This window comes from Perca flavescens, chromosome 1 (genome assembly GCF_004354835.1).
Source record: "Perca flavescens isolate YP-PL-M2 chromosome 1, PFLA_1.0, whole genome shotgun sequence".
In the NCBI taxonomy this organism is placed as follows: domain Eukaryota; kingdom Metazoa; phylum Chordata; class Actinopteri; order Perciformes; family Percidae; genus Perca; species Perca flavescens.
Genome location: NC_041331.1, coordinates 7388872 through 7407487, shown reverse-complemented (window position 1 = coordinate 7407487; position 18616 = coordinate 7388872). Strand labels below are relative to the sequence as shown.

The following is an 18616-nucleotide window of genomic DNA, read 5'->3' as shown; positions in this document are numbered from 1 at the left end:
AGAGAATGTGTGATGTGCACCAACAACACCAAAACAAATTCCTTGTATGTGTTAAAAAACGTACTTGGCAATAAAACCCTTTCTGATTCTGATTCTGATTATGTTGTCAGACACTTAATATAATATTAATCTGAGCCTATCAGAGGCAAAACGAGCACTTTTGTGAACTAACTTGCTCCTTTTGGAGATTTTGGCCACTTGACAGTTCATCCTTGATTCCATTCAAAAATGGTCGTCAAGCTCAACTTGTAAGCCAACATGTGAAGGGTGCTAAAAGTGCCCAGAATGATAGAAAGCTTGAACATCTACAGCTTCACGACAACCGAGTAAACTGCACCTGATGATGAAGACCCTGTGACACGGTGGAAAACTGTCCAGTGAGTGGACCTGGAGTCTTTTGCTTTTTTCGCACGGGTTAAACACAACCAATAACACAATTTGTTGAAATTTAAATGTTTTTTTCATTTTTGCCAGAGCGTAGCAGTTTCCCACTGCTACCAGTCTTTATTCTAAGCAAGGCTAAACGTGTATTTTTAGGCCTTTATTGACAGGACAGCTGAAGAAATGAAAGGTGAGAGAGGGGGAATGACATACAGCAAAAGGCCGCAGGTCAGAGTCGAACCCGGGCCTGCTGTGTCGAGGAGTAAACCTCTATATATGGGCACCCGCTCTACCAACTGAGCTATCCGGGCGCCTGGCTAAACACATCTATTGGATCGTGCCTGGGTAGCTCACCTGGTAGAGCGTCCTCAGTCCTCGCGGCCGGTGGTTCAAATCTGACCTGTGTTCCTTTGCTGCATGCCTCCCCCCTCTCTCCCCTTTCATGTCTGACCTCCTGTCCTATCAAGTAAAGGCTTAAAAAAGAATCTTAAAAAAAAACAACTTTATTTTGTATCTTTGCTCTACTGTAGATGAACAAAGATGAAATTCATTTTGATCTTCTAGTATGATTTTGTGTTTGTCAGAGAAATCACTGGTCCAATGGTTTCTAGCATTACTTGGAAAGTAAAGAAACGTATGCAGCACAGAGATGAGATTGATAGAAATCATCTGACCAGAAGTGAAACAGCAAAACAACTCCAACATGTTGGATTTTGACTTTAAGCTTTTATGCAAACAGGCTAAAAAAAATCTCCAAGAAGAAACACTAACTTTAATTGCTACACTATCCAGACAGAAGGTTTAAAAGCTGACGTTCTACTGTCTAAAGTGGAGCTCTATAAGAACAGTGTCATTATTCCTGATCTGAGATGAACCCAGCTGGCCTCTGCCAGCATCGCTGTGGTTGACATCAGTAAAATCATTCAGTTGGTGTGTTCTGCTAAAGATCTGGGTCGCTAGTCACCGCTGGCACGCAGATACAGGCCTAATGCAAAACAAATGTTTTCACAAAGTCGCCCAGTGTTGAATCAGCATCATTCATTTTACCCAGACTCCTTTTTTCCCCCTCCCAGAGGACTGACTTGGATGACTCGGGCTGTGGCTGAGTCTCTTCAGACAGCTGCTTCACATTAGCCCCTGATGATGAGAATTTGATGTTGCCCACGTCTTTAAAGGAACACGCAGACTTATTGGGAATTTAGCTTATTCACCGTAACCCCCAGAGTAAGACAAGTTGATATATACCCTTCTCATCTCCGTGCGTGCTGTAACGCTGCCTGACGGTTCCAGCATTAGCTTAGCCCAGCACAGATCCTGCAGGTAACTGGTTCCAACTAGCCTACTGCTCCGAATTGTGACAAAAGTGACAAAATAACACCAACATGTTCCTATTTACATGTTGTGATTTGTATAGTCACAGCGTGTACAAAAAACAACGTAACATGAGACACAGCCATCTTCTAACAGTAAACAAACCGGGAACTATATACTCAGACAGGCTTGCTGCGAGCATATCACTCCGCCCAAGTACTATATTCTTCCGCCTGAGAATATAGTTCCCGGTTTGTTTACAGTTAGAAGACGGCTGTGTCTCATGTTACGTTGTTTTTTGTACACGCTGTGACTATAAATCACAACATGTAAATAGGAACATGTTGGTGTTATTTTGTCACTTATTCGGAGCAGTAGGATTACTGGAACCATTCACCTGCATGTTCTGTGCTGGCCTGATGCCGCTGGAGCCGTCAGACAGCCTTACAGTACGCACAGAGATGAGAAGGGTATGTATCGACTTATCTAACTCTGGGGGTTACGGTGAATAAGCTAAATTCCCAATAAATCGGCGTATTCCTTTAACCCCTGTGACAAACCGCTGGCCTTACTGAGCTCAGCATCAAACAGCATGGAGCCGGCTGTGTACTCTCCCTCAGCTGCAATCACAGATAAATCCCAACGCTGGCTGGCTGTGTGTATGGTACTAATCAAAAACACGGCGGAGAATTAAACAGAGGGCTTTTGTGAAGGTAGTCACAGACTTTCCACGGCTTCATGCATGCCACTCTGCCTTTTAAGGGGAAATATTATACCAAATTGTTCAACAGCCAATTTATCGAGGATTTCTTTTTCTATCAGCAAAGACGCAAACAAGGTAGAGATATTGAAAGATAAGTCGAGAGAAAAAACAGTTCACTTCAACACACATCTGGTCTACAAGCTCTTACATGTTAGAGGAGGTTCTCACAGCTCTGCTGCCCTCTGTAGTGCAGTTTACACGTGCAAATGGCCACAAGTATGTGAAACTTGAACATCACACCCGTATGGGGTTGAGATAAACATGTCATTCCAAAACCATGGCCTATCTTTTTTCTTTTCTTTTTCTTTTAAGCCTCCGCTCCTCTGGTTTCAGTCTCTCCACCAGATGTTGAACCAGCTGCAGGGGTTTGCTCCCATTCAGCCACCAGAGCTTCAGTGAGGACTGACACTGATGTAAGGGGATCAGGTCTGGCTGGCTCACAGTCCATCCCAAAGGTGCTGCAGAACTGAAGTTCAGCTTTATACTAGGCCTGCAACAATCATTACATAATTGTCTATTCACAATTGCCATTTCTTTGTTTAACCACAATTAATTGCTAACAATAGGTCCTAAGGGGTATGCAGTGTTTTCCCTAGGTTTGTGGAAGACTTAAGTGCACGTATTTTGTCTCTTTTTGGTCCTTTGTCTTTTCTTTGGGGTTGTTTTGGGTCTCTGTGGTCATTTGGAGGACTTGTTGATGCATGCATGACAAATGTAAGACAAACATTTGACTGAAATGTCTTTGGTTTCTGTTGACTAGAATTATACTACAACTACCAATACTCAAGTAACTAAAATGCTACTAAAACTAATATGCATTATCCATCTATTTCTATCTATTTTTGGGGGGCATTTTAGGCCTTTATTTATACAGGACAGCTGAAGACAGGAAAGGGGAGAGAGAAGGGGAATGACATGCAGCAAAGGGCCGCAGGACCGAGTCGAACCCGGGCCTGCTGTGTCGAGGAGTAAACCTCTATATATGGGCGCCTGCTCTACCAGGTGAGCTACCCAGGCACCCAACTAACAAGCATTATCATCAAAACCGTTCCCTTCACTGGAACTAAACGGCTGAGCCTCAACTAAACTACTGTCAACACAGAAAGTTTCCAACAGGAAAAAGAACAACCTCTACAGTGATTCTGTTAGGTCCCTACGCACTGTTAGGAGACTCCCAGTGATCATCTAAGACAGGATGAATCAGACAACAACACGCTGGGATCCTTTATGAGAAATCAACATGAATATGTGAGCTGGAGGCATCTCAGCAGGAAGACGATGACGTAATGTAGTTAATAGAGATTAGAGATAGAGATAGAGAGACAGAGAGAGATAGAGAGAGAGAGAGAGAGAGAGAGACAGACAGACAGACAGAGATCCTTGGTGTGTTAAGAGAGCAGGGTCACTATGGCAATAACTAATACCAGCTATGGAAAATAAGAGTTGTGACTAATACTAATAAGATAACTTTGATATGCTTTGGTATTATTTCTGCATGCGTATTCATTTTGAATATTCATTTTAAACTCTACTCCAAGTTCCTGAGGGTCAATAAAAGTTTATTTTTCACGAGGACTACCTACGTTTTTCTGATGATCTATTATGTTTTTAAATTTCACAAGGTTCATGCCTGCAGACCTTGCATGTGTTCATTTGATCCGAAAAAAACAGGGAATAAAAACCTTAAAGAAACACGGCTCACTGAAACTCTACTCCCAAAGACAGCATGAGTCAGATTCTTTTCCAAGTAAAAGCCTGTCTATATTGGATAATTGTGATCGAGGAGGAACCTGTGGAATGAATATTAAGTTTTAAACCCACGCGACTGCTGCAAAACCAAACTCTGGGATGCACATCTATCTTTAAAGGTGCTCTTAGCGATGTCACCCGTTTTTTAGGCTACAACATTTTTTGTCACATACATCAAACATGTCCTCACTATCTGCTAGCTGCCTGTCCCCTGAACACACTGTAAAAAAAACGCGGTCTCTGTAAGCAGCCTAGGCTCGACAAACCTGCCACCCTGCACCACGAAACATAACAAACAGTATTCCAGCCGACAAGAAGGATTTGGGGGTGGGGGTTGGGGGGTTAATGCGCGTGCACATGATAGGGGGTGTGGGGAGTGGAGGAGAGAGAAGCGTGAAGAGGGAAGTTAGCCTAGCCTCCGTTTTCTTTGACAATACTTTGAACGTCAACAAGAAGTGACGTCACCCAACATCGCTTAGAGCACCTTTAAAAAGGAACCCCGACTAGTACGACAATGTTGGCCTTATAAGACTAACGTGGGCGTCAGCTATAAAAAGGTGCTACAAAAACACTCCAAAAGTTTTGTTTTTTGTTAAAAAATGCAGAAAATCTGTTCAATCGTAGGCCGCCATGGTTATTTACGTCTCAATGCATTCTGGGGTAGTGACGTGTAATGGTTGTACCCCAACGTACCGGCTATTGACAGTACAGTAACAGCGAGATGAACACGTCTGCCATTCAGCCTTTTCAGTTTGACCGTAGGCTTAAAGGACGAACCTAGGGGTTAATAACGGATGTGTACCCACTCTGTCGTTCTCTGGGAAATGTTTTCATGCTAATTGATTGTGTTTGGAGCTTCAACGAAGCTAGCGCGGACCACTGGTTTACCTAGCTTACAACGCTAGCAGGGAACAGGGAAAGTAAAACAAATCGCTATTTATACCACTAAAAAGGCTCAAAATATCACCAAACTTCAACGGTAGCACAGTGAGGGTCCCTACATGTTAACCGAAGCATTGAGAACGGCGACCCAGACTGGAGGGACAAGATGCACAGTTATCCACTGAGTAAGTAAGTAAGTAAGTTATGTTTACATCGGTGCGATTATTTCAGATATATTGTGCAAATTGCTTTTGATTTTAAGTTGGGATCGCCAGCTGTAAGTCATGACTGGTTTCCCGAAGTACGAGGCTCTGTTGCGGCATAGCTCTCTCTCTCTCGTAAACTGTCTGTACACTTACAAAGTTCTCAATGCTTCGGTTAACATGTAGGGACCCTCACTGTGCTACCGGCAGACGTGTTTATCTCGCGGTTACTGTACTGTCAATAGCCGGTACGTTGGGGTACAACCATTACAACCATTACACGTCACTAACCCAGAATGCATTGAGACGTAAATAACCATGGCGGCCTACGATGGAACTGATTTTCTGCATTTTTTTAACAAAAAACAAAACATTTGGAGTGTTTCTGTACCACCTTTTTATAGCTGACGCCCACGTTAATCTTATAAGGCCAACATGTCGTACTAGTCGGGGTTCCTTTAAGGAAAGAGTGGGACTTTTTATTAGCAGCTATCTACCATTTACAACTTTAACCATCTGAGTTTAAAATGTGCTAATTAGTCCTCACCTGGAGGTAATACCCTCTCTGACAGATGATGGGAGACCTTCATTTCCCTAGGCTGTTTCCTCCTTCAGCTGGAAGGAAACAGGGGAGGGAAGGCAGCATATTACAGCACACACACAGTAGGCTTTCCTTTGTCTGTGTGTGTGTGTGTGTGTGTGTGTGTGTGTGTGTGTGTGTGTGTGTGTCTGCCCTTGCATTTTTTCTGTTATTCATTAAAAACAGCCACAGCAGAGGGGGTCTCACTCCCAAGATGCACGCACGCACGCACACACACACACACACACACACACACACACACACACACACACACACACACACACACACACACACACACACACACACACACACACACACAGACAAACAGCGCTTTGTCATACAGTCCGTGCAGCATGCCGTCATGTGGTTAACTAGAAAATGATGTTTCCCACATCAAATGCTGCTTTGTGTGTGTATATGTGTGGGAGAAAGTTATGTGTGCAGTTCTCTCCCTCTCCAATGACTTGCTACAGCCGTCAAATAATAAGGGGGGGGTCTAATAATGGGGGTCTAATCAAGGCCAAGCCTGGTGGGGTTTACACACTGGTGCTCCGCTGGCAACTTCCTCCCTGCCCGCACTGCTCTAACAGGACAGGACTGATGGCTCCCACATGGCCCAGGCACACAGACACAGACAGTGTATGCTCTGGGATGTGCACAGGGCACAAACTGTTTGCATACTGCCTCCTGCCACTGGTTCAACTTTCTGCTAAGTCATCAAGCTTCCTAGTGGAATGCACTGGGGAAACAAGCTGACTATAGTCTTACTTCCTCATTAGTAACCATAACAGTTACTAACTACACTCAGAAAATCAAGAGAAACTCCTCCCTCGGGCATTTTTTTAACTGTACCAATCTGTGATGAACACCCAACCGCAGCAACCAGCGAGCGCTGCACAGAGTCAGAGTATATGTAGGAGAAGAGAGTGGTAACAATAGTAAAGTCAGGGTCTTCAAATTACAAAAATGCCATGAGAGGGAACTTAAGTTTATGCTAAGTATATGATAACTGATGGCTATTTTGCATTCTCACCTAAGAATCTGCAACCACGGCAAGAGATCTGTCAGGCTGCACTGGGACCTTTAGCTAAATGCTAACATGCTAACAATGTTAACAAGCAATTCTTTTCATTGGGGGCAGCAATAGCTTTAGGGGTGATAGTAGCTCAGTCCGTAGGGAATGGGCTTGGGAACTGAAGGATCGCCGGTTCAAGTCCCCATACTGACCAAAGTGGACTGGTAGCTGGAGAGGTGCCAGTTCACCTCCCGGGGACTGCTGAGGAGCCCTTGAGCAAGGCACCAAACCCCCAATTGCCACCTGTTCATGGGCAGCCCCTCACTCTGACATCTCTCCAATAGTGCATGTTTAAGATCCTGTTTGTGCATGTGTGTGTATTGTGTGTAAAGTGAAACACCAACAGAGTTTAAACGTGGAAAAACCTATACGATCCAAAGCTTCTGGTGCTTGTGAACAGCAAAACAAACATTTTAATGAGGGGGTCCATGTTTTTTCACCTTGGTAGCTCAAACGCTCAAGAGGTAAGGATTGACACATAGGTACTTCCCATCACCAACCCATAGACGGTAAAAATAGTGGATGTAGCATCAGTGATGTCACCAAGGATCTGCCATGTCAAGCCCCAAGTTTGGCAATGTGAATGTCCCCATGTTTTTTGACGAGGGTGGGGTTGGGGAGAATGATGCGGCATAGCCAGTGTCGTTTATGGTTGCAATGGCGCTAAGCTAAAATTAAGAGGGAAAGTTGCCAATTTTCAACCTTCTGAAGCGAGTCATACAGTGGAAATTTAGCAGCGGGTAAACACAGACCTCAGGGTACTGGCGCTGTTCATGTGCATGTACAGCAGAACATAAAATAGTAGATTTTCCCTTAAGTTACTAGCTAACGCTAGCAGTAGCTAGCTAGCTTGTTTGGCAGAACAAGACATAACGATGAAGTGAAAACACACAGTGGGAGATTCAAATGTTAAGACAAAAACCTGGACAACACCCAAAAACAAGTTGAGGTCTATTTTAATGTCCACAGTGTTAGCATGGTTAGTATTGCTAAGCATCTGACCTGATTGACAGGTCCTAAAGCATCCCCTGCTTTATCATCTATTTTTAAATAAATGGGACCATCATTTACTAAATGAACATCATGCTGTATTGAAGAAGACTTGAAACTAGCGATTGAGACTATGAACTCATTATAAAAATATTTACTGAGGTAATAAATCAAGTGGGCTCATTTTCTCATAGACTTCTATAGAAACAGACTTCTTTTTGGATCCAGTGGAGTCGTCCCCTGCTGGAGGTTAGATAGAATGCAGCTTTAAGGCACTAACTATTGGCTTCACTTTTTAGACCCAGAAGCTTTGTCCATTATTTATACAGTCTAAGCTCCAACCATAATCAAATACAGGATTATTATACCCATAGCATTGACTAGCAAATGTGTGTACTTAAAAGGGTACTTAAAAGAGTCACAAAGTCTGACCATGTTAGATCCATCTCTGTGCAACCAGCCAGAGAACTCTGGGCTCCAGGCGCTGGACTGTGAAGGCCACTCCCAACATCCATTTAAGGCCCATTTGTGCGCCGACAGTGCAAACTCAATGAGGAGCAGAGGGATCTGTGATGCTCACTCAAGGGCGGACTGTCTTATTGACAACTTGTTCTTACTGTGCGTTCTGCCCCACGCCCTGCCGACTGATGACTGCACATCAATAGCCTAATGCGCGGCTCCTTCATAATGCATCACAGTCCCAATGGACAATATCACACAGGGCCTACTTTCATTCAGGGTTCGCAGCACTTTGCTCAAAGAGCCCAGGAACATTAATGAAAGGTCACATCAATACTGCACAAAGTAACAATCACCACATGCTACATTATTTCTTCTGTATATGCTATACAAGCATACAGAAATGCTATAGTACACCTGGATGTGTTCAGACGGTAAACCATTGTACCTCCTCTAGATTAGAAGCTGGCTACGTTCAATCTGCAGGCAAAAGTGACCCAAATCCATGTTTTCATACCGTTTTTTATCATGACAGTGTAAACAGCCCAACTCACATGGCATCTGCTCTTTTTCAGTTCTGATTTGGGCCACTTTCGTATGTGGTCCAAATCCGTTACAGGTTGGCTAGATTAAAAATGCGACCTTAGTCTGGACAGTCAGATCAGAATTCATGCCAGTTTGACTGCAAGGACTCCGCGTACATGGGGCGCACGCTCTTACTGGGTGAGCTAGAGGTTGCCTCCCCCCATTGTCACAATTCTGCGCCTAGAACAGCAAGCCCCCAGGAACAGCGACCAGGCTTTGATGTAAACAAGGGCATTGCGGCAGATCGTGGAAATGAAAAATGTTTTCCCCCATAGACTTGGCGAAAGACACGTCTAAATATCAGCGAATAAATGTTTTTGAGGTACATCAACTTACAAGTCCGGACACTTGAAAAAGAGAAAAGCGTGGTCGGTGAACTATAAAGCCGACAGCAGACAGAGCTGTCTACAGGGACCGCTAAATCATATCAAGATCGAACATTGAAATGGTGTGTGTGATTTTCAGACAGCAGAAGTTCTCTACGGTCTCGGAATAATCTTTTAGTGGATCAGCATATCTGATGAAACTGATGTACTCGCACGACTCTTGCACTTTCTTTTGGGGTTGTACCCACATTGTTGAATGCACTTATTGGAAGTTGCTTTGGATGAAAGCGCCAGATTAATAAATGTAATGTCATGTACTGTATAATCATTTAGTCTGAATACGTGTGTTCAGCTGAATCAAGGGAATAAGGTGTGGGGGAGAAGAGGCACGAGCTCTCAGAGAGTGTGCTTAATCGAGGAAGTAACTGGGTTCCAGCCAACATTTAGGCCACTTTTTAGGTTTAAAAGTGCGGTATGGAGAACAGAAACACGTGTGATGGTGGTGGTACTACAAATGGACACAGTATACACAGCAATAGCAGACAAGTCCATTCAACAACAAGTCAGCATGGTTATTTTGTAAGACGTTAAAACAGAAGATAGTATACAAATGGTTCCCCAGGCTGAGTAGTTCTTCCCTACTTAACTGTTCTTTATGTATTCATTTGTGGAAGTTAAGAGTTGTCACCATAGCCTGTATTTAAAGATGGACGACGCGTCGCCACCTCCTCCCGCTGTACAAAAGTGAAGCCAAAGTCTAATTGCGATTTACCTGCCAGAGGTTTTTTTTGTGCTACATATTACACATCCTACAATCATGGTAAATAAAGTAGGAAAAATAAATTAAAGATCCACTGAAAATAGGATATTTCTGTAAACAACCTGTTATACGTAAATGTAATTATTCCAGAATTTAACTTATGAATTAAAAATAGAAATAAATATCATAATAAAAAGAGGAAAAAATAAATCAAATCTTACACCAAATATTAAACAAAATATTCACATTTGATTAATCGCGGTCTTCACGATTAGCTAATCGCATTCTTTCAAATCGTGATTTGGATTTGAAAAGGACAAATCGTTCAGCGCTAAATAAAATCCCATCTTATCTGAAAAATGAACACTTGAACAAACATCAGCGTGATCATAACTACCTAAAAATGACAGAAACCAGCTTTTTCGTCATGTCCCATCAGCTAACATGGAGGGGGCGGGGTTTATGACCTATAGCCTACTGCAGTGGGTCTCTAACCAGGTGAGATCACAAACTACAGTATGTCCACTAAAGCAAGGAACAGCCACTGGCATGCCACAAGCAGAAGGAAGAGACGGACATATTTACCCAGGACATTCCCTACAGGCACCTCGTCCAGCTCCTCCAGCTCCCGGCCCATCAGCAGGTAGAGGCTGTCCATGGAACAGACGGACAGATGGGGCACGGCAGGCACACGGTCCCAAGCACTGGAACCCTCTGGCAGCTGGCGGAGACCAGAGAGGGAATCAGCATGAGGGGCAAGGAGGCTCACGCGCATGGTAATGTGTCAACCACTGGTGGAAGAAGTATTCACATCCTTTACTTCAGTAAAAGTACTAATACCAAACCGTGGAAATGTTCTGTTACAAGTAAAAGTTCTGCATTGAAAATAGGGAAAGACTGATTATCAGCAGATGAATGTAGTGGAGTAAAAAGTACAATATTTCTCTCTGTAATGTAGAAGAGTAGAAGTAGAAAGTGGCATGAAAAGAAACGACTCAAGTAAAGTACAGGCCAAAAGTTTGGACACACCTCATTCAATGGGTTTCTTTATTGTCATGACTATTTTCATTGTGGATTCTCACTGAAGGCATCACAACTATGAATGAACACATATGGAATTATGTACTTAACAGAAAAGTGTGAAATAACTGAAAACATGTCTTATATTTTAGATTCCTCAAAGTAGCCACTCTTTGCTTTTTTTGATAGCGCTGCAAACCCTTGGTGTTCTCTCAATGAGCTTCATGAGGTAGTCACCTGAAATGGTTTTCACTTCACAGGTGTGTCTTGTCAGGGTTAATTAGTGGAATTTTTCCCTTATTAATAAAAAAGCAAAGGGTGGCTACTTTGAAGAATCTAAAATATAAGACATGTTTTCAGTTATTTCACACTTTTTTGTTAAGTAAATAATTCCATGTGTTCATTCATAGTTTTGATGCCTTCAGTGAGAATCTACAATGTAAACAGTCATGAAAATAAAAAGGAAACTCATTGAATGAGAAGATGTGTCCAAACTTTTGGCCTGTACTGTACAAGTACCTCAACATTTGTACTTAAGTACAGTATTTGAGTAAATGTACTTAGTTACATTCCACCACTGCACCAGTGTATGCATACTGCAGTGGGATACTTTAGATTTTCTATATTATTGTCTGAATCAAGGAATTGAAACCTTCAGTACCAAGTAGTAGTAGAAGAAGTAGTAGAAATAGAAAGTAAAGTAGTAGAAATAGAAAGTAAGATGAAAAGAAAAGACTCAAGTAAAGTACCTCAACATTTGTACTTGGTTACATTCCACCACTGGTGTCAACTAAATATTTCAATGTCTATAGGTAGCACATTTACAACAGCTTTGAACATCACGCAGACAGAAGAGAAGTGGGGAACGGGTGCTGATAGCTGTGGGGGTTTACCATGCTCAGGCCCCGGGCGGGGTCATACTTTGGTCCCAGCACAAATACTCTCTGTCCTTTCTTGGCCACGCCGCTGTAGACCCGCGCAAACGCGACGAAGGTCTGCTGATCCTCCTCCTCCGGCTGGGAGTCCTTCAGGGTCAGACTCTCCATCTTAGCTGACAGGGAGAAACACACATGCACGCGCACACGCACACGCACACACACACACACACACACACACACACACACACACACACACACACACACACACACACACACACAGAAAGTGTTTCTGTGAGACTCAATCACAGGGAACTGTCTTCCTTGCACATACTCTGACACTGGATGCTGTATCTAGTTTTCTTTTTATGGTCTTTATTAAAGTCCGAAATAGCAGACTGATCTCATGAAGTGGCGTATGTATGACACGCAAATTCGTATGCGTTTTTTGCGTGTTATCAAGACGAATAATCGCTTTTGAGCGTGTTTATCAACGCCGTTCGGCCGCCATTGACCTACGTTATTTGTCAATTTCCGCCGTAGCGAGTAGTATGAAAGGACGTGAGTCTGCGTAGGGAGGATCGTTGGGGTGGTGGATAATTAAAACACAGGACTTTCACCCAGGAGAGCCGGGATCGCGTCCCACGTGTGGCGTTTGTCAACAGTTTTTTTTTTTTTTTAAGCCTTCCCCAATGTTTCTTTCACGTTCTCGGGATAAGACGTGTGTGTATGTTTACATCCGCTGTATAAAGCGTAGACATACACGTGGAAAGCTCAAAATGCGTACAGATAACACGCCATTTGGCTTTAGGAAAGTGGCGTGTATGTTTACACAAAGTCATGATGCCATGTTGGAAATAGGGCTGGGCAATATATGGATATTATATCGACATCGATATATGGGGCTAGATATCGTCTTGGATTTTGGATATCGTGATATGACACAAGTGTGGTCTTTTCCTGGTTTTAAAGGCTGCATTACAGTAAAGTGATGTCATTTTCTGAACTTACCAGACTGTTCTAGCTGTTCGGTTATTTCCCTCTACCCACTTAGTCATTATATCACATTATTGGTGAGTATTTTAAAAAAAAAGGAGGGGGGTGGGGTGACAGGTTCTGGGATTACATAAACGTTGACAAAAAGGCTAATTCAAGTTTATGTATTTATGTGTTTATATGGGTACATATGTGTGTATGTATATATTTTTTCTCTCCCTTCAGTGGGACCCTGTAATCCTGCTATACTTCTGTAGCATGTTTATACTATTTATCTGTTTATGTTCATTGGACTAAAAAGATGAAGTCTGCTTTCACGAAAAACTTGAATTCCAAAAAAATAAAAAAAAATCTCACTGTGTAAATATTTTGTGAAAGCACCAATAGTCAACCCTACAATATCGCCGAACTATTCAGTGGGGGAAATAAGTATTTGACCCCTTGCTGATTTTGCAGGTTTGCCCACTTACAAAGAATGCAAAAATCTACAATTTTAATCATATGTACATTCTAACAGTGAAAGACAGAATCCCAAAGAAAATTCCAGAAAATCACATCATATGAATTTATTAAAATTGATAACCATCTGATGAGGAAAAACAAGTATTTGACCCCCTGGACAAACAGCAAGTATTCTGGCTCCTACAAGCCAGTTAGTCTTTCTTTAAGACACAGCCCCAATCCGAACCAATTATCTACATCAAATACACCTGCCTCACCTCGTTACCTGTATAAAAGACACCTGTCAACACCCAAACAACCAGCATCCAACATCACCACGATGGGCAAGACCAAAGAGCTTTCTACGGACATCAGGGACAAGATTGTTGATCTGCACAAGGCTGGGATGGGCTACAAGAGAATCGGAAAGCAACTTGAGAGAAAAAAGATCAACTGTCGGTGCAGTTATCAGGAAATGGAAGAAGCACCACACCACCGCCAACCTCCCTCGGTCTGGGCCTCCACACAAGATCTTGCCTCGTGGGGTGTCCCTGATCATGCGAACGGTGAGGAATCATCCCAAAACCACAAGGGGGAACTGATGAATCAACTGAAGGCAGCTGGGACCACAGTTACAAAAGAAACGGTTGGTAACACACTACGCCGTCATGGATTGAAATCCTGCAGCGCACGCAAGGTCCCCCCTGCTCAAGAAGAAACATGTACAGGCCCGCATGAAGTTCGCCATTCACCACCTGGACGACTCAGAAGAGGCCTGGAAGAAGGTGATGTGGTCAGATGAGACCAAAATAGAACTTTTTTGCCTCAACTCAACTCGCCGTGTTTGGAGGGCAAAGAACACCGAGTACAACCCAAAGAACACCATCCCCACCGTCAAGCATGGTGGTGGCAACCTCATGCTTTGGGGGTGCTTTTCAGCCAAGGGGACGGGACAACTCCATCGTATTGAGGGGAGGATGGACGGGCCATGTATCGTGGAATTCTGGACCGACATCTCCTTCCCTCAGTGAGTGAGCTGAAGATGGGTCGAGGATGGGTGTTTCAGCACGACAACGATCTTAAGCACACCGCCAAAGCAACAAAAGAGTGGCTGAAGAAGAAGCACATCAAGGTTCTGGAGTGGCCTAGCCAGTCTCCAGACCTGAATCTGATTGAAAATCTTTGGAGGGAGCTTAAAATTGAGTTGCCAGGCGACAACCTCGAACCTGAATGATTTGGAGGATGTCTGCAGGGAGGAGTGGGCCAACATCCCTGCCGAAATGTGCACAAACCTTGTCACCAACTATAAAAACCGTTTGACATCTGTGCTGGCCAATAATGGCTTTTCTACAAAATATTAACATGCTGTTTGTCCAGGGGGTCAAATACTTGTTTTTCCTCATCAGATGGTTATCAATTTTAATAAATTCATATGATGTGATTTTCTGGAATTTTCTTTGGGATTCTGTCTTTCACTGTTAGAATGTACATATGATTACAATTGTAGATTTTTGCATTCTTTGTAAGTGGGCAAACCTGCAAAATCAGCAAGGGGTCAAATACTTATTTCCCCCACTGTATATTGATGTATTAGGTAAAATATATTGTGATATCTGAATTTCTCCAAATTGCCAGCAAGTTATTTGCATCCAAACAACAAAAAATATTTGTTCTTTACCTACAGGTAAAGTTATGTGTGATAATTTATTCACAATGTATTAAAATGCCATTTTTCAGTAAAAAAGCCCATGGTTTAAATGCTGCTAATATTTGACCCTTTTGAGCATTCAATCCACCCTTTCCCCTTAGCTCTCTCGGTCAAATGTAATGATGAAAAAATAAGCGGAAACTGTCTGCGCAAACTCAATCAGAAATATTTGTATTAGTCTTTGTCAAAGTGTGGTGCATTTAGAGAAGTAAAAAGATGGATGAAAAGTGAGAGCTAGCAATGAGTCAGCGAGTAGAGAGTGGAGAGTGGAGCGAACCTGAGTCACATCCTGCAGGTTGGCCTTCCTGTGAGCGGCTCTCTGCTGCCGTCTGATCAGCTGCCATCCTGTCAGCATGTCTCTGCCGGGCCAGCTCCCTGCGCTGGGCTATCTCCTCCTGGGTCAACGGCCTGAACACACACACACACACACACACACGCACATATATACACACACACATATATATACAGACATGCACACATATATATGCACACACACGCACACACGCACACACACACAAACCCCATTAGACCTCCAGATAACAGCTGATCCCTAAACCAGTGATTCCCAAACTTTTTCACATCAAGGACCCCTAATAAACAAATTAGACCTCAGACCCCCATTTGAAGATTTTTGATGGACCCCAGGGGAATTTTGCTTTTAGATCAAAGATCTTCATCAGGGTGTCCTCATAGTTATTGCAGGGGGGACACTAAATTATTAATTGATTATTTTCCAGAAAGTTGATAGAAAGAAATGTCTGAAAATATACATTTACATGAATCCAGCATATTAGCAAAATAAAATTGTTAAAAGAAATAACAACAGAGAGGATAAGGCTTACTGGTAAGGTAGCCATCCACAGGTACAGTAAAGCTTAAATATTCATATAATAAATATGAATATGTAAACAATTATTTTAATACCTTAGTATTGTATGCACCATAAAAAGGTATGTGTAAAGACCTTAGGCTGCCCTACACGTTATTGTAGGCCCAGTTTATTATGAAACAATTTTTTTAAATATAAGTATGGGGATCGCTGCTGCGTTGCTCTTTCAGCTAAGGATGTTTCAGTCCCCTGCTTTAGATGTTTATTACAGAAAGTGTATGAAAACCTTTGACAAAAGTAGTCATACAGTCTGTCATTGTGTTACTTATTGATGAAATTAAAGAAAAAAATGAATGATCCCCCCCCTCTTTTCCTGGGGACCCCCTCAAGAACCCCTGAGGGTCCCCAAGCCCTAGGGCAGGCTGTAGGGTGAAACCATAGAAAGAGTTTGAAAAAGTCAAGGCTGTGGTTGTAGTGATTATCTGATTAGTATGTGTGGCTTCAGGTATCGGTGAGAAAAATGTAAATACAATCCAGGAGATCCACTTTGAGCAATGGATCCCCGAGTGTGAAGCCTTATCCGACGCAGGACACTGCTGCACGTTCTGCCGGAGCCTTCTGCATTTCAGGTGGCTTCGATTTCGCAAATATTTATTTTCTATCTTTTCTTTAATAGAACATTTTGCACAGAACATAGACCATTTTTTGAACAGATAATGGATCACTATAAAATAGAACCATATAAATTACTCCTGGTGTGGGAAATTCACACACATCTCAAGAGCAATGTTGGAACCATTTCCTTCTTTTCACATCCAATATCCAACAAAAAAAATGTGATTTGGGTTTTTGGTGTCGTCCCTCCACGCCCTACTTTTTCCTTGCAGGTGTTGCATATTGCAAAACTTGTTATCTTCTGCACACACGCTGAAGAATTTCCAAACAGCTGACAAGTTGCAGGTTAATTCACGACGTTCCCTACATGTGCGAGAATAGCGCGGACACGCGCGACACACGGCGAGAAGTTGAGACAAAGGGGAAAAAGAGACTGTGCTGTCGCTGTCGCGTCCGTGCGTCCGTGTGTCCGTGTGTGTGTGTGTGTGTGTGTGTGTGTGTGTGTGTGTGTGTGTGTGTGTGTGTGTGTGTCCTTGAGAACTGTAACTTGGATAACTTGTTGTCAGTTAATTGTAGCATTGACCGGCATTAAATCGGCATATGTCAGACTGACCTGCCGGTCGCCCGTCATGGCCGAGCAAGTGAAATCCGGTCACCGGCCGGTCTGTCGGTGCAGCTCTACTTTTAATGTCTCTCTGCCAATCAGAAGACTAGCCGTTCTTTAAATAACCTACGATATCAATTACCCGTCCCAAAGTTTGTGTTTTAAAAAGTTTACCAAGTAGAATTCTAAATTCCACTGTATGACCGAACTGATATAGGACCATATATAAACACGTTTGACATGCATTGCCAAAGTGTCACTGTACTGGATAATAGAGTTGTTTTCTGATACTATACAGGTATCGGAAAAGCCTCCAATACTGCCAAACATGCTAGTATGCTGGCACCGATCCGACACCACGAACAAAAATCTACTCCCTAAAGTAGTTTTTTAATGTTCTTAATCCGTTATGACAGTCTGTCAAAGTAGAAAATAAAAGAAAGTTCTTTGGCATTCATTCTCTGTAACTTGAGCCAGGCCAAACAAACAACGATAGCAATTATGTTCCATCCATAGAGTGTTAGTACAGCTGTTAAAAAATTATAATATATACAGCATATGTTGGGAAACAATCCGCTCATGTTTTGTGGTTCGTATCCTATCATCTACTGGCTGGACCTCTGTGAGTTGATTCTGAAAGCAGTTACGAGATCTTGGAGAACAAAGCGGAAGCAGGATTCAGTTCACAATGTTCTAAAGGTTTAATGAGACACACAGGGATATATATATATATATATATATATATATATATATATATATATATTTACATACATTTTCTAACAATCGCTCCATTCACTTGGATGACGTGAGAGTAGAAAGATAAGGAAGAGGCTCCATAGTAAAGGAGGATTGGTTCATGGTTGGTTCACCCAGATCAATCTTCAAAAAGCAAAACAGTGTTACACTTTATGATACAAATGTATGATACCAAGTGAAACAGGTGAGAGAGGCTTTGTGCAGAGTAGTCTACATATCCCTGCCACTGCTGAATTATTTTATCCCCGGTGGGGACAAAATGTACCCCCCCCCCCCCTCAAAGTGATCATCTACTTCACCAATAGACCATAGATTATATACCTAAAATAGAAGTATTTTAAACTAAGTAAAACACTGTAACGTGAACACACAGTGCCATAGAACGATAAAATCAGAGTGGCAGTTGCTGGTTGTATTTAGCTGCTACAGAGCTCCGGAACGTCGGCTACCAACGGCAGTCGTTTTGCCGCCAATAGGTGACTGTGAACTGGCTACAGGCACTGCCAGATGACGGTACTTTCAGGGGGCTGTGGTAGTGGAGTTTAGCCAGAAAAGGTGAGAGTCATGCGGCGATGACAGTTAAGTTTAGGCACCAAAACGACTAGTGAAGTTTAAGAAAAGATTGTGGTTTGGATTAAAACACTCCAGAGGAAAGAACTAGCGTTTCCTGGTGAAAGTATTTGGTTTTCGCCGCGAAGTGAACTCTGC

General features: G+C 42.7%; 1 protein-coding gene across 2 annotated transcripts in view; it reads right to left on the bottom strand.

The window, feature by feature from the left end:
* The window catches only part of efl1 (elongation factor like GTPase 1), a 122250-nt gene that overhangs the window by 69431 nt on the left and 34203 nt on the right, over positions 1 to 18616 (bottom strand). For both annotated transcript variants that reach the window (XM_028583511.1, XM_028583520.1), the window contains exons 13-15: positions 15382 to 15512; positions 11978 to 12135; positions 10650 to 10785 (exon numbers count right to left, since the gene is read on the bottom strand). In XM_028583511.1, the coding sequence (XP_028439312.1) occupies positions 10650 to 10785; positions 11978 to 12135; positions 15382 to 15512 (425 nt within the window). The remainder of the gene's footprint in view (positions 1 to 10649; positions 10786 to 11977; positions 12136 to 15381; positions 15513 to 18616) is intronic.